General features: G+C 52.8%; 1 protein-coding gene across 1 annotated transcript in view; it reads left to right on the forward strand.

Annotated features, from left to right (window-relative positions):
* Nucleotides 1-1813: 1813 nt before the first annotated feature.
* LOC124024918 (low-density lipoprotein receptor-related protein 6-like) overlaps nt 1814-16102 on the forward strand; it is a gene marked incomplete at its 5' end in the record, with an annotated part of 35570 nt that continues 21281 nt past the window's right edge. Inside the window, 11 exon segments of the mRNA XM_046338653.1 lie at nt 1814-2036; nt 2039-2109; nt 2360-2586; nt 4010-4068; nt 4071-4193; nt 6327-6353; nt 6356-6652; nt 11234-11436; nt 12215-12426; nt 15234-15424; nt 15648-15857. Coding sequence (XP_046194609.1) covers nt 1814-2036; nt 2039-2109; nt 2360-2586; nt 4010-4068; nt 4071-4193; nt 6327-6353; nt 6356-6652; nt 11234-11436; nt 12215-12426; nt 15234-15424; nt 15648-15857 — 1843 coding nt within the window.

The following is a 16102-nucleotide window of genomic DNA, read 5'->3' on the forward strand; positions in this document are numbered from 1 at the left end:
CTGCCTCCCCCCCTCTTCTCCTCTCTCTCCTCCTACTGCCTCCCCCTCTTCTCCTCTCTCTCCTCCTACTGCCTCCCCCTCTTCTCCCTCTCTCTCCTCCTACTGCCTCCCCCTCTTCTCCCTCTCTCCTCCTCCTACTGCCTCCCCCTCTTCTCCTCTCTCTCCTCCTACTGCCTCCCCTCTTCTCCTCTCTCCTCCTACTGCCTCCCCCCTCTTCTCCTCTCCTCCTACTGCCTCCCCCTCTCCTCCTACTGCCTCCCCCTGTCCTCCTACTGCCCCCTCTTCTCCTACTGCCCCCCTCTTCTCCTACTGCCCCCCTCTTCTCCTACTGCCTCCCCCTCTTCTCCTACTGCCCCTCTTCTCCTACTGCCTCCCCCTCTTCTCCTACTGCCTCCCCCTCTTCTCCTACTGCCCCCCTCTTCTCCTACTGCCCCCCTCTTCTCCTACTGCCCCCCTCTTCTCCTACTGCCCCCCTCTTCTCCTACTGCCTCCCCTCTTCTCCTACTGCCTCCCCCTCTTCTCCTACTGCCTCCCCCTCTTCTCCTACTGCCTCCCCCTCTCCTCCTACTGCCTCCTCCCTCTCCTCCTACTGCCTCCCCCTCTCCTCCTACTGCCTCCCCTCTCCTCCTACTGCCTCCCCTCTCCTCCTACTGCCTCCCCCTCTCCTCCTACTGCCTCCCCTCTCCTCCTACTGCCTCCCTCTCTCCTCCTACTGCCTCCCCTCTCCTCCTACTGCCTCCCCTCTCCTCCTACTGCCTCCCCCTCTCCTCCTACTGCCTCCCCTCTCCTCCTCCTCCCTCCCTTCTCTTCCTCCTACTGCCTCTCCCCCTTCCTTCTCCTCTCCCCCTCCCCCCTCTTCCTTCTCCTCTCTCCCCTCTTCTCCTCTCCTCTCTCCCCTCTTCTCCTCTCCCTCTCCTCCTACTGCCTCCCCCTCTCACTTCTCCTCTGCCTCCCCCTCTCACTTCTCCTCTCTCCTCTCCCCTCTCCTTCTCTCCCTCCCCTCTTCCTTCCCTCCTCTCTCCCCCTCTTCTCCTCTCCTCTCTCCTCCTCTTCTCCTCTGCCTCTCCCTCCTACTGCCTCCCCCTCTCTTCTCCTACTGCCTCCCCCTCTCCTCCTCTCTCCCCCTCCCCCTCTCCTCTCTCTCTCCTACTGCCTCCCCCTCTCCTCTCTCTCCTCCTACTGCCTCCCCCTCTTCTCTCTCTCCTCCTACTGCCTCCCCCCTCTCCTCTCTCTCCTCTACTGCCTCCCCCTCTTCTCTCTCTCCTCCTACTGCCTCCCCCTCTTCTCCTCTCTCTCCTCCTACTGCCTCCCCCTCTTTCTCTTCTCCTCCTACTGCCTCCCCTCTTCTCCTCCTACTGCCTCCCCCTCTTCTCCTCCTACTGCCTCCCCCCTTCTCCTCCTACTCTCCCCCTCTTCTCCTCCTACTGCCTCCCCTCTTCTCCTCCTACTGCCTCCCCCTCTTCTCCTCTACTGCCTACTCTTCTCCTCCTACTGCCTCCCCTCTTCTCCTCCTACTGCCTCCCCTCTTCTCCTCCTACTGCCTCCCCCTCTTCTCCTCCTACTGCCTCCCCCTCTTCTCCTCCTACTGCCTCCCTCTTCTCCTCCTACTGCCTCCCCCTCTTCTCCTCCTACTGCCTCTCTCTTCTCCCTCCTACTGCCTCCCCTCTTCTCCTCCTACTGCCTCCCCCTCTTCTCCTCCTACTGCCTCCCCCTCTTCTCCTCCTACTGCCTCTCCTCCTCCTACTGCCTCCCCCTCTTCTCCTCCTACTGCCTCCCCTCTCCTCCTCCTACTGCCTCCCCCTCCTCTCCTCCTCTCCCAGGTACCAACCTGTGTGCGGAGGCTAATGGTGGGTGTAGCCACCTATGCCTGTATAAGCCGGTGGGCGTCCAGTGTGCCTGTCCCATTGGTCTAGAGCTGATAGCTGACCTGTCCACCTGCATCGTACCAGAAGCCTTCCTCCTCTTCTCCCGACACACAGACATCAGACGCATCTCCTTGGAAACCAACAACAACAACGTGGCCATCCCGCTGACCGGGTTAAAGAGGCGTCTGCACTTGACTTTGACATCACCGACAACCGGATCTACTGGACAGATATCACACTGAAGGTAAGGAGGGAGGTGTCTCTCTCTGGCTCGGAGCCATCAGTTCACGAAGCAGGCTGATAAAGCCCAGATTACCTTCAGTCCAATAGTAACCCCTCTCTCCTCTCTCTCTCCTCCTCCTCTTCTCTCCTCTCTCTCCTCTCTCTCTCCTCTCCTCTCTCTCTCCTCTCCTCTCTCTCTCTCCTCTCTCTCCTCTCCTCCTCTCTCTCCTCTCTCTCCTCTCCTCTCCTCTCCCTCTCCCCTCTCTCTCCAGACAATCAGTCGTGCGTTTATGAATGGCAGCGCTCTGGAACACGTGGTGGAGTTTGGCCTGGACTACCCAGAAGGCATGGCGGTGGACTGGTTGGGGAAGAATCTGTACTGGGCCGACACTGGGACCAATCGTATTGAGGTGGCCAAGCTGGATGGACAGCACAGACAGGTCCTAGTCTGGAAGGATCTGGACAGCCCTCGAGCCCTGGCACTGGACCCTGCTGAGGGGTAGGTACTGACTCACTCTGAGATTCAGTCTAATCTGGGTTTTAGCTCTCTGATTGATAACGATGTTCTGTCTGAGATTCAGTCTAATCTGGGTTTTAGCCCTCTGATTGGATAACGGTGTTCTGTCTAATCTGGGTTTTAGCCCTCTGATTGGATAACGGTGTTCTGTCTGAGATTCAGTCTAATCTGGGTTTTAGCCCTCTGATTGGATAACGGTGTTCTGTCTGAGATTCAGTCTAATCTGGGTTTTAGCTCTCTGACTGGATAACGGTGTTCTGTCTGAGATTCAGTCTAATCTGGGTTTTAGCCTCTGATTGGATAACGGTGTTCTGTCTGAGATTCAGTCTAATCTGGGTTTTAGCCCTCTGATTGGATAACGGTGTTCTGTCTGAGATTCAGTCTAATCTGGGTTTTAGCCCTCTGACTGGATAACGGTGTTCTGTCTAATCTGGGTTTTAGCCCTCTGACTGGATAACGATGTTCTGTCTAATCTGGGTTTTAGCCCTCTGATTGGATAACGATGTTCTGTCTAATCTGGGTTTTAGCTCTCTGATTGGATAACGGTGTTCTGTCTGAGATTCAGTCTAATCTGGGTTTTAGCCCTCTGACTGGATAACGGTGTTCTGTCTGAGATTCAGTCTAATCTGGGTTTTAGCCCTCTGACTGGATAACGATGTTCTGTCTAATCTGGGTTTTAGCTCTCTGATTGGATAACGGTGTTCTGTCTAATCTGGGTTTTAGCTCTCTGACTGGATAACGGTGTTCTGTCTGAGATTCAGTCTAATCTGGGTTTTAGCCCTCTGACTGGATAACGGTGTTCTGTCTGAGATTCAGTCTAATCTGGGTTTTAGCCCTCTGACTGGATAACGGTGTTCTGTCTGAGATTCAGTCTAATCTGGGTTTTAGCCCTCTGACTGATAACGGTGTTCTGTCTAATCTGGGTTTTAGCCCTCTGATTGGATAACGGTGTTCTGTCTGGAGATTCAGTCTAATCTGGGTTTTAGCCCTCTGACTGGATAACGGTGTTCTGTCTAATCTGGGTTTTAGCCCTCTGACTGGATAACGGTGTTCTGTCTAATCTGGGTTTTAGCCCTCTGACTGGATAACGATGTTCTGTCTAATCTGGGTTTTAGCCCTCTGATTGGATAACGATGTTCTGTCTAATCTGGGTTTTAGCTCTCTGATTGGATAACGGTGTTCTGTCTGAGATTCAGTCTAATCTGGGTTTTAGCCCTCTGACTGGATAACGGTGTTCTGTCTGAGATTCAGTCTAATCTGGGTTTTAGCCCTCTGACTGGATAACGATGTTCTGTCTAATCTGGGTTTTAGCTCTCTGATTGGATAACGGTGTTCTGTATGAGATTCAGTCTAATCTGGGTTTTAGCTCTCTGTTCTAATGTATCTGACTAATGTCTTTTTCTAGGTTTATGTACTGGACAGAGTGGGGTGGGAAGCCCAAGATTGACCGCTCAGCGATGGACGGGACGGGCGGATCACTCTGGTGCCCAACGTGGGCCGAGCCAACGGGCTGACCATCGACTATGCCGAGAGGCGACTGTACTGGACTGACCTGGACACGACACTCATAGAGTCCTCCAACATGCTGGGTGAGTTATCACACACACACACACACACACACACACACACACACACACACACACACACACACACACACACACACACACACACACACACACACACACACACACACACACACACACACAGGTCTAACTGTTCCCTCTCTCCTCTCCTCCTCCTCCTGTCTCCTCCAGGTCTAATTGTTCCCCTCTCTCTCCTCTCCTCCTCCTCCTGTCTCCTCCAGGTCTAATTGTTCCCTCTCTCTCCTCTCCTCCTCCTCCTGTCTCCTCCAGGTCTAATTGTTGTTCTCTCCTCTCCTCCTGTCTCCTCCAGGTCTAACTGTTCCCTCTCTCCTCCTCCTGTCTCCTCCAGGTCTAACTGTTCCCCTCTCTCTCCCTCCTCCTCCTCCTGTCTCCTCCAGGTCTAACCTCTCTCTCCTCTCCTCCTCCTCCTGTCTCCTCCAGGTCTAACTGTTCCCTCTCCTCTCCTCTCCTCCTCCTCCTGTCTCCTCCAGGTCTAACTGTTCCCTCTCTGTCCTCTCCTCCCTGTCTCCTCCAGGTCTAACTGTTCCTCTCTCCTCCTCCTGTCTCCTCCAGGTCTAATTGTTCCCTTCCTCTCCTCCTGTCTCCTCCAGGTCTAATTGTTCCCTCTCTCTCCTCTCCTCCTCCTCCTGTCTCCTCCAGGTCTAACTGTTCCCTCTCTCTCCTCTCCTCCTCCTGTTTCCTCCAGGTCTAACTGTTCCCTCTCTCTCCTCTCCTCCTCCTGTCTCCTCCAGGTCTAACTGTTCCCTCTCTCTCCTCTCCTCCTGTCTCCTCCAGGTCTAACTGTTCCCTCTCTCTCCTCTCCTCCTCCTCCTGTCTCCTCCAGGTCTAACTGTTCCCTCTCTCTCCTCTCCTCCTCCTGTTTCCTCCAGGTCTAACTGTTCCCTCTCTCTCCTCTCCTCCTCCTGTCTCCTCCAGGTCTAACTGTTCCCTCTCTCTCCTCTCCTCCTCCTGTTTCCTCCAGGTCTAACTGTTCCCCTCTCTCCTCTCCTCCTCCTGTTTCCTCCAGGTCTAACTGTTCCCTCTCTCTCCTCTCCTCCTCCTGTTTCCTCCAGGTCTAACTGTTCCCTCTCTCTCCTCTCCTCCTCCTGTTTCCTCCAGGTCTAACTGTTCCTCTCTCTCCTCTCCTCCTCCTGTCTCCTCCAGGTCTAACTGTTCCCTCTCTCTCCTCTCCTCCTCCTCCTCCAGGTCTAACTGTTCCCTCTCTCTCCTCTCCTCCTCCTGTTTCCTCCAGGTCTAACTGTTCCCTCTCTCTCCCTCCTCCTCCTGTCTCCTTCAGGTCTAACTGTTCCCTCTCTCTCCTCTCCTCCTCCTGTCTCCTTCAGGTCTAACTGTTCCCTCTCTCTCTCTCCTCCTCCTGTCTCCTTCAGGTCTAACTGTTCCTCTCTCTCCTCTCCTCCTCCTGTCTCCTTCAGGTCTAACTGTTCCCTCTCTCTCCTCTCCTCCTCCTGTTTCCTCCAGGTCTAACTGTTCCCTCTCTCTCCTCCTCCTGTCTCCTCCAGGTCTAACTGTTCCCTCTCTCTCCTCTCCTCCTCCTGTCTCCTCCAGGTCTAACTGTTCCCTCTCTCTCCTCTCCTCCTCCTGTCTCCTCCAGGTCTAACTGTTCCCTCTCTCTCCTCTCCTCCTCCTCCTGTCTCCTCCAGGTCTAACTGTTCCCTCTCTCTCCTCTCCTCCTCCTGTTTCCTCCAGGTCTAACTGTTCCCTCTCTCTCCTCTCCTCCTCCTGTTTCCTCCAGGTCTAACTGTTCCCTCTCTATCCTCTCCTCCTCCTGTCTCCTTCAGGTCTAACTGTTCCCTCTCTCTCCTCTCCTCCTCCTCCTGTCTCCTCCAGGTCTAATTGTTCCCTCTCTCTCCTCTCCTCCTCCTCCTGTCTCCTCCAGGTCTAACTGTTCCCTCTCTATCCTCTCCTCCTCCTGTCTCCTCCAGGTCTAACTGTTCCCTCTCTCTCCTCTCCTCCTCCTGTCTCCTCCAGGTCTAACTGTTCCCTCTCTCTCCTCTCCTCCTCCTCCTGTCTCCTCCAGGTCTAACTCTTCCCTCTCCTCCTCCTGTCTCCCCAGGTCTAACTGTTCCTCCTCCTCCTCCTGTCTCCCCAGGTCTAACTGTTCCTCCTCTGCTCCCCCAGGTCTGGAGCGTGAGGTTATAGCCGGCGACCTCCCCACCCCTTTGGTTTGACCCAGTACCAGGATTACATCTATTGGACGGACTGGTCTCAGCGCAGCATCGAACGGGCCAATAAGACATCGGGCCAGAACCGTACGGTCATCCAGGGTCACCTAGACTACGTGATGGACATCTTGGTCTTCCACTCGTCACGCCAGGGGGGCTGGAACGCCTGCGCCTCCACCAATGGGCAATGCTCACACCTCTGTCTGGCTGTACCAATCAGCAGCTTCGTCTGCGGATGTCCCGCCCACTTCTCCCTCAACAATGACAACAAGACCTGCAGTGGTGAGAGACGCACACACACACACACACACACACACACACGGTACTAGGTCTGTAACTGGGCTGTAGCTCCCACAGCATAGCCAAGAAAAACAGCCACTGGCCATTATTCCTCCTCCACCAAACTTTACAGTTGGCACTATGAATTGGGGCAGGGAGTGTTCCCCTGGCATCCTCCTAACCCAGATGTGTCTGTCAGACTGTCAGATGGTGAAGCGTGATTCATCGCTCCAGACAAAGCGTTTCCACTGCCCGAGAGCTGTACACCACTCCAGCCGACGCTTGGCATTGAGCATGGTAATCTTAGGCTTGTGTGGGGCTGCTCGGCCATGGAAACCCATTTCATGAAGCTCCAGACAAACAGTTTTTGAGGCAGTTTGGAACTCGGTAGTGAGCGCTGCAACAGAGGCAGTTTGGAACTCGGTAGTGAGCGCTGTAACAGAGGCAGTTTGGAACTCGGTAGTGAGCGCTGCAACAGAGGCAGTTTGGAACTCGGTAGTGAGCGCTGCAACAGAGGCAGTTTGGAACTCGGTAGTGAGCGCTGTAACAGAGGCAGTTTGGAACTCGGTAGTGAGCGCTGCAACAGAGGCAGTTTGGAACTCGGTAGTGAGCGCTGCAACAGAGGCAGTTTGGAACTCGGTAGTGAGCGCTGCAACAGAGGCAGTTTGGAACTCGGTAGTGAGTGCTGCAACAGAGGCAGTTTGGAACTCTGTAGTGAGTGATGCAACAGAGGCAGTTTGGAACTCGGTAGTGAGTGCTGCAACAGAGGCAGTTTGGAACTCGGTAGTGAGTGCTGCAACAGAGGCAGTTTGGAACTCGGTAGTGAGTGCTGCAACAGAGGCAGTTTGGAACTCGGTAGTGAGTGCTGCAACAGAGGCAGTTTGGAACTCGGTAGTGAGTGCTGCAACAGAGGCAGTTTGGAACTCGGTAGTGAGTGCTGCAACAGAGGCAGTTTGGAACTCGGTAGTGAGTGCTGCAACAGAGGCAGTTTGGAACTCGGTAGTGAGTGCTGCAACAGAGGCAGTTTGGAACTCGGTAGTGAGTGCTGCAACAGAGGCAGTTTGGAACTCGGTAGTGAGTGCTGCAACAGAGGCAGTTTGGAACTCGGTAGTGAGTGCTGCAACAGAGGCAGTTTGGAACTCGGTAGTGAGTGCTGCAACAGAGGCAGTTTGGAACTCGGTAGTGAGTGCTGCAACAGAGGCAGTTTGGAACTCGGTAGTGAGTGCTGCAACAGAGGCAGTTTGGAACTCGGTAGTGAGTGCTGCAACAGAGGCAGTTTGGAACTCGGTAGTGAGTGCTGCAACAGAGGCAGTTTGGAACTCGGTAGTGAGTGATGCAACAGGCCACTTCACATTAACAGCACTTACAGTTGACCATGGGCAGCTCGAGCAGAGCAGAAATTTGACAAACTGGCTTGTTGAAAGGTGACATCCTATGAGTCACTGAGCTCTGCAGTAGGGGTCATTCTACTGACATTGTTTGTCTATGGAGATTGCATGGCTGTGTGCTCAATTTTATACACCTGTCAGCAAGGCTGTGGCTGAAACAGCCAAATCCACTAATTTGAAGGGGTGTTGACATACTGCTGGTCATATACTGTAGATGCCCCCACAGCTATGCTGACCAGGGGAGAGAGAACCCACTGGGCCACCCACTGTGATCATTATTCAGACATCACAGGCTTGATTCTGTCTCTGTCCCTTTCCCTCTTCATATCTCTCCTCTCTCTTTGTTTTTCTCTCTCTCCATTCATTTCTCATCCAAAGTGATTGTTATAATGGTCTCTTCCTCCTCCTCCTCCTCCTCCTCCTCCTCCTCCTCCTCCTCCTCCTCCTCCTCCTCCTCCTCCTCCAGCCCCTACGTCGTTCCTCTGTCTGTCTCTCTCCATTCATTTCTCATCCAAAGTGATTGTTATAATGGTCTCTTCCTCCTCCTCCTCCTCCTCCTCCCCCTCCTCCTCCTCCTCCTCCTCCTCCAGCCCCTACGTCGTTCCTCTGTCTGTCTCTCTCCATTCATTTCTCATCCAAAGTGATTGTTATAATGGTCTCTTCTCCTCCTCCTCCTCCTCCAGCCCCTACGTCGTTCCTCTGTCTGTCTCTCTCCATTCATTTCTCATCCAAAGTGATTGTTATAATGGTCTCTTCTCCTCCTCCTCCTCCTCCAGCCCCTACGTCGTTCCTCTGTCTCTCTCTCTATTAATTTCTCATCCAAAGTGATTGTTTTAATGGTCTCTTCCCCCTCCTCCTCCTCCTCCAGCCCCTACGTCGTTCCTCTGTCTCTCTCTCCATTCATTTCTCATCCAAAGTGATTGTTTTAATGGTCTCTTCCTCCTCCTCCTCCTCCAGCCCCTACGTCGTTCCTCTGTCTCTCTCTCCATTCATTTCTCATCCAAAGTGATTGTTATAATGGTCTCTTCCTCCTCCTCCTCCTCCAGCCCCTACGTCGTTCCTCTGTCTCTCTCTATTCATTTCTCATCCAAAGTGATTGTTATAATGGTCTCTTCCCCCTCCTCCTCCTCCTCCTCCTCCTCCTCCTCCAGCCCCTACGTCGTTCCTCTGTCTCTCTCATTCATTTCTCATCCAAAGTGATTGTTATAATGGTCTCTTCCCCCTCCTCCTCCTCCAGCCCCTACGTCGTTCCTCTGTCTCTCTCTATTCATTTCTCATCCAAAGTGATTGTTATAATGGTCTCTTCCTCCTCCTCCTCCTCCAGCCCCTACGTCGTTCCTCTGTCTGTCTCTATTCATTTCTCATCCAAAGTGATTGTTGTAATGGTCTCTTCCTCCTCCTCCTCCTCCTCCAGCCCCTACGTCGTTCCTCTGTCTCTCTCTCTATTCATTTCTCATCCAAAGTAATTGTTGTAATGGTCTCTTCCTCCTCCTCCTCCTCCAGCCCCTACGTCGTTCCTCTGTCTCTCTCTCTATTCATTTCTCATCCAAAGTAATTGTTGTAATGGTCTCTTCCTCCTCCTCCTCCTCCAGCCCCTACGTCGTTCCTCTGTCTCTCTCTCTATTCATTTCTCATCCAAAGTAATTGTTGTAATGGTCTCTTCTCCCTCCTCCTCCTCCAGCCCCTACGTCGTTCCTCTGTCTCTCTCATTCATTTCTCATCCAAAGTAATTGTTGTAATGGTCTCTTCTCCCTCCTCCTCCTCCTCCAGCCCCTACGTCGTTCCTCTGTCTCTCTCATTCATTTCTCATCCAAAGTAATTGTTGTAATGGTCTCTTCTCCCTCCTCCTCCTCCTCCAGCCCCTACGTCGTTCCTCTGTCTCTCTCATTCATTTCTCATCCAAAGTAATTGTTGTAATGGTCTCTTCTCCCTCCTCCTCCTCCAGCCCCTACGTCGTTACTCTGTCTCTCTCTATTCATTTCTCATCCAAAGTAATTGTTATAATGGTCTCTTCCCCCTCCTCCTCCTCCTCCTCCTCCTCCTCCAGCCCCTACGTCGTTCCTCTGTCTCTCTCTATTCATTTCTCATCCAAAGTGATTGTTTTAATGGTCTCTTCCCCCTCCTCCTCCTCCTCCTCCTCCCCCTCCAGCCCCTACGTCGTTCCTCTCTCTCTCCATTCATTTCTCATCCAAAGTAATTGTTTTAATGGTCTCTTCCCCTCCTCCTCCTCCAGCCCCTACGTCGTTCCTCTCTCTCTCTATTCATTTCTCATCCAAAGTGATTGTTTTAATGGTCTCTTCCTCCTCTTCCTCCTCCTCCTCCTCCTCTTCCTCTTCCTCCTCCTCCTCCAGCCCCTACGTCGTTCCTCTGTCTCTCTCTATTCATTTCTCATCCAAAGTGATTGTTTTAATGGTCTCTTCCCCCTCCTCCTCCTCCTCCTCCTCCTCCAGCCCCTACGTCGTTCCTCTGTCTCTCTCATTCATTTCTCATCCAAAGTGATTGTTTTAATGGTCTCTTCCTCCTCCTCCTCCTCCTCCTCCTCCTCCTCCAGCCCCTACGTCGTTCCTCTGTCTCTCTCCATTCATTTCTCATCCAAAGTGATTGTTATAATGGTCTCTTCCTCCTCCTCCTCCTCCAGCCCCTACGTCGTTCCTCTGTCTCTCTCATTCATTTCTCATCCAAAGTGATTGTTATAATGGTCTCTTCCCCCTCCTCCTCCTCCAGCCCCTACGTCGTTCCTCTGTCTGTCTCTCTCCATTCATTTCTCATCCAAAGTGATTGTTATAATGGTCTCTTCCTCCTCCTCCTCCTCCTCCTCCTCCTCCAGCCCCTACGTCGTTCCTCTGTCTCTCTCTATTCATTTCTCATCCAAAGTGATTGTTTTAATGGTCTCTTCCCCCTCCTCCTCCTCCTCCTCCTCCTCCTCCAGCCCCTACGTCGTTCCTCTGTCTCTCTCCATTAATTTCTCATCCAAAGTGATTGTTATAATGGTCTCTTCCTCCTCCTCCTCCTCCTCTTCCTCTTCCTCTTCCTCTTCCTCTTCCTCTTCCTCCTCTTCCTCCTCCTCCTCCTCCTCCTCCTCCAGCCCCTACGTCGTTCCTCTGTCTCTCTCTATTCATTTCTCATCCAAAGTGATTGTTTTAATGGTCTCTTCCCCCTCCTCCTCTTCCTCCTCCTCCTCCTCCTCCTCCTCCAGCCCCTACGTCGTTCCTCTTGTTCAGTCAGAAGTCAGCCATTAACCGGATGGTGATGGATGAGCACCAGTCTCCTGACATCATCCTTCCCATCCACAGTCTGAGGAACGTCAGGGCTATAGACTACGACCCCCTGGAAAAACAACTGTACTGGATCGACTCCAAACAGAACGCAATCCGCAGAGCGCAGGAGAACGGGAACATGGTAGGTCCACTGATCCAGACCCTTTGCCTCCATAAACCACATCGGGGCGTAGATCAGTGTGTTACGGGTTTACCAGGTCAACACCATTTGACTGACTGCCTCTTCCTCCTATCAGAGCATGATTTTACTGACTGCCTGTTCCTCCTATCAGAGTATGAGTTGACTGACGGCCTGTTCCTCCTATCAGAGTATGAGTTGACTGACGGCCTGTTCCTCCTATCAGAGTATGAGTTGACTGACGGCCTGTTCCTCCTATCAGAGCATGAGTTGACTGACGGCCTGTTCCTCCTATCAGAGTATGAGTTGACTGACGGCCTGTTCCTCCTATCAGAGTATGAGTTGACTGACGGCCTGTTCCTCCTATCAGAGTATGAATTGACTGACTGCCTGTTCCTCCTATCCTATCAGAGTATGATTTTACTGACGGCCTGTTCCTCCTATCAGAGCATGAGTTGACTGACGGCCTGTTCCTCCTATCAGAGTATGATTTGACTGACTGCCTGTTCCTCCTATCAGAGTATGATTTTACTGACGGCCTGTTCCTCCTATCAGAGTATGAGTTGACTGACGGCCTGTTCCTCCTATCAGAGTATGATTTGACTGACGGCCTGTTCCTCCTATCAGAGTATGAATTGACTGACGGCCTGTTCCTCCTATCCTATCAGAGTATGAGTTGACTGACGGCCTGTTCCTCCTATCAGAGTATGAGTTGACTGACGGCCTGTTCCTCCTATCAGAGTATGAGTTGACTGACGGCCTGTTCCTCCTATCCTATCAGAGTATGACGGTGGTGTGGAGCCAAGTGGGCGGTCCTAACCTGGGCCTCCAGCCGTTTGACCTGAGCATCGACATCTACAGCCGCTTCATCTACTGGACCAGCGAGGTCACTAATGTCATTAACGTGACGAGGACAGACGGCAGCCGGGTGGGAGTGGTGCTGAGAGGAGAACACGACAGACCCAGAGCCATCGTGGTCAACCCAGAGCGAGGGTTAGTAGTTGAAGAAACGCTCTGTGATGTGTCTCTCTTCCTCTGTTTTGCGGGGTCACAGACAGACTCCTGTCCCAGAAAGGGGGACCTTGTTGCCTCGTCGTGTTTTACTTGGCCTGTACGACGGGGCGAAATGATTAATCCAGAAGAAATGTGAAAAGTATAATAACCGTTTGGTAGAAATGAAACGGAACAGTTTGGAGAATATGGCACAAATGATTAGACCAAAGACGAGGACACAACAGTTCACGAGACTGAATCCAAACATCACACTGTTGATTTAATGGCCATTGTTACATTTGCTGTACCCTTCACCTCGTGTTGATAACGACATCCTGGGGAAATGTGGGGTAGGACTGTTCCCTTCACCTCGTGTTGATAACGACATCCTGGGATAATATGGGGTGGGACTGTTCCTGGGATAATGTGGGGTAGGACTGTTCCTGGGATAATGTGGGGTAGGACTGTACCCTTCACCTCGTGTTGATAACGACATCCTGGGAAATGTGGGGTAGGACTGTTCCCTTCACCTCGTGTTGATAACGACATCCTGGGATAATATGGGGTGGGACTGTTCCCTTCACCTCGTGTTGATAACGACATCCTGGGGAAATGTGGGGTAGGACTGTTCCTGGGATAATGTGCGTAGGACTGTTCATGGGATAATGTGGGGTAGGACTGTTCCCTTCACCTCGTGTTGATAACGACATCCTGGGGAAATGTGGGGTAGGACTGTTCCTGGGATAATGTGCGTAGGACTGTCCCTGGGACAATGTGGGGTAGGACTGTTCCTGGGATAATGTGGGGTAGGACCGTTCCCTTCACCTCGTGTTGATAACGACATCCTGGGGAAATGTGGGGTAGGACTGTCCCTGGGACAATGTGGGGTAGGACTGTCCCTGGGACAATGTGGGGTAGGACCGTTCCTGGGGAAATGTGGGGTAGGACTGTTCCTGGGATAATGTGGGGTAGGACTGTTCCCTTCACCTCGTGTTGATAACGACATCCTGGGATAATATGGGGTGGGACTGTTCCCTTCACCTCGTGTTGATAACGACATCCTGGGGAAATGTGGGGTAGGACTGTCCCTGGGACAATGTGGGGTAGGACCGTTCCTGGGGAAATGTGGGGTAGGACTGTTCCCTTCACCTCGTGTTGATAACGACATCCTGGGATAATATGGGGTGGGACTGTTCCCTTCACCTCGTGTTGATAACGACATCCTGGGGAAATGTGGGGTAGGACTGTTCCTGGGATAATGTGCGTAGGACTGTCCCTGGGACAATGTGGGGTAGGACTGTTCCTGGGATAATGTGGGGTAGGACCGTTCCCTTCACCTCGTGTTGATAACGACATCCTGGGGAAATGTGGGGTAGGACTGTCCCTGGGACAATGTGGGGTAGGACTGTCCCTGGGACAATGTGGGGTAGGACCGTTCCTGGGGAAATGTGGGGTAGGACTGTTCCTGGGATAATGTGGGGTAGGACTGTTCCCTTCACCTCGTGTTGATAACGACATCCTGGGATAATATGGGGTGGGACTGTTCCCTTCACCTCGTGTTGATAACGACATCCTGGGGAAATGTGGGGTAGGACTGTTCCTGGGATAATGTGCGTAGGACTGTTCATGGGATAATGTGGGGTAGGACTGTTCCCTTCACCTCGTGTTGATAACGACATCCTGGGATAATATGGGGTGGGACTGTTCCCTTCACCTCGTGTTGATAACGACATCCTGGGGAAATGTGGGGTAGGACTGTTCCTGGGATAATGTGCGTAGGACTGTTCATGGGATAATGTGGGGTAGGACTGTTCCCTTCACCTCGTGTTGATAACGACATCCTGGGATAATATGGGGTGGGACTGTTCCCTTCACCTCGTGTTGATAACGACATCCTGGGGAAATGTGGGGTAGGACTGTTCCTGGGATAATGTGCGTAGGACTGTTCATGGGATAATGTGGGGTAGGACTGTTCCCTTCACCTCGTGTTGATAACGACATCCTGGGGAAATGTGGGGTAGGACTGTTCCTGGGATAATGTGCGTAGGACTGTTCCTGGGGAAATGTGGGGTAGGACTGTTCCTGGGACAGTGTGGGGTAGGACTGTTCCTGGGACAGTGTGGGGTAGGACTGTTCCTGGGACAGTGTGGGGTAGGACTGTTCCTGGGACAGTGTGGGGTAGGACCGTTCCCTTCACCTCGTGTTGATAACGACATCCTGGGGAAATGTGGGGTAGGACTGTCCCTGGGACAATGTGGGGTAGGACTGTCCCTGGGACAATGTGGGGTAGGACCGTTCCTGGGATAATGTGGGGTAGGACTGTTCCTGGGATAATGTGGGGTAGGACTGTTCCTGGGATAATGTGGGGTAGGACTGTTCCTGGGATAATGTGGGGTAGGACTGTTCCTGGGATAATGTGGGGTAGGACTGTTCCTGGGGAAATGTGGGGTAGGACTGTTCCTGGGGAAATGTGGGGTAGGACCGTTCCTGGGATAATGTGGGGTAGGACCGTTCCTGGGATAATGTGGGGTAGGACCGTTCCTGGGGAAATGTGGGGTAGGACCGTTCCTGGGGAAATGTGGGGTAGGACCGTTCCTGGGGAAATGTGGGGTAGGACTGTTCCTGGGGAAATGTGGGGTAGGACTGTTCCTGGGACAGTGTGGGGTAGGACTGTTCCTGGGACAGTGTGGGGTAGGACTGTTCCTGGGACAGTGTGGGGTAGGTGCACCATAAGACAAATACTGTTATGTACCTCTCCAGATGTACACAGCCGTCATGTCTGTTAATATAGTCTCCTCTCTCTCCAGGTACATGTACTTTACCAACCTGCAGGAGCGCAGTCCTAAGATAGAACGAGCAGCGCTCGACGGGACAGAGAGAGAGGTGTTGTTCTTCAGTGGCCTGGGGAAGCCCGTTGCCCTGGCCATAGACAATGAGGTCGGCAAGCTGTTCTGGGTCGACTCAGACCTCCGGCGCATCGAGAGCAGTGACCTATCAGGTGCCTACCAACCTCATGTCAGCCAATCACTGATCTGCCTGGCCGAGGTCATAGCCAATCACTGCTCCGTTCCTTCACTTCCTGACCCTTGTTTTGCCTCTCCCCCCTCCTCCAGGAGCCAAATGTCAGCCAATCACTGATCTGCCTGGCCGAGGTCATAGCCAATCACTGCTCCGTTCCTTCACTTCCTGACCCTTGTTTTGCCTCTCCCCCCCTCCTCCAGGAGCCAATCGGATTGTGATTGAGGACTCCAACATCCTCCAGCCGGTTGGTCTGACGGTGTTTGGTAACCACCTGTACTGGATCGACCGTCAGCAGCAGATGATCGAACGCATCGACAAGACGACCAGGGAGGGAAGGACCAAGATCCAGGCTCGCATTGCCTCTCTCAGCGACATTCACGCTGTCTACGACCTCGACATGAGCGAGTACAGTAAGTATTCTGACCTCTGACCCCTCTACTCAGCAGCTAGACATGAGAGTACAGATAGTATTCTGACCTCTGACCCCTCTACTCAGCAGCTACACATGAGAGTACAGATAGTATTCTGACCTCTGACCCCTCTACTCAGCAGCTAGACATGAGAGTACAGATAGTATTCTGACCTCTGACCCCTCTCCTCAGCAGCTAGACATGAGTACAGATAGTATTCTGACCTCTGACCCCTCTCCTCAGCA

Source organism: Oncorhynchus gorbuscha, unplaced genomic scaffold, assembly GCF_021184085.1.
Source record: "Oncorhynchus gorbuscha isolate QuinsamMale2020 ecotype Even-year unplaced genomic scaffold, OgorEven_v1.0 Un_scaffold_2075, whole genome shotgun sequence".
Taxonomy (NCBI): domain Eukaryota; kingdom Metazoa; phylum Chordata; class Actinopteri; order Salmoniformes; family Salmonidae; genus Oncorhynchus; species Oncorhynchus gorbuscha.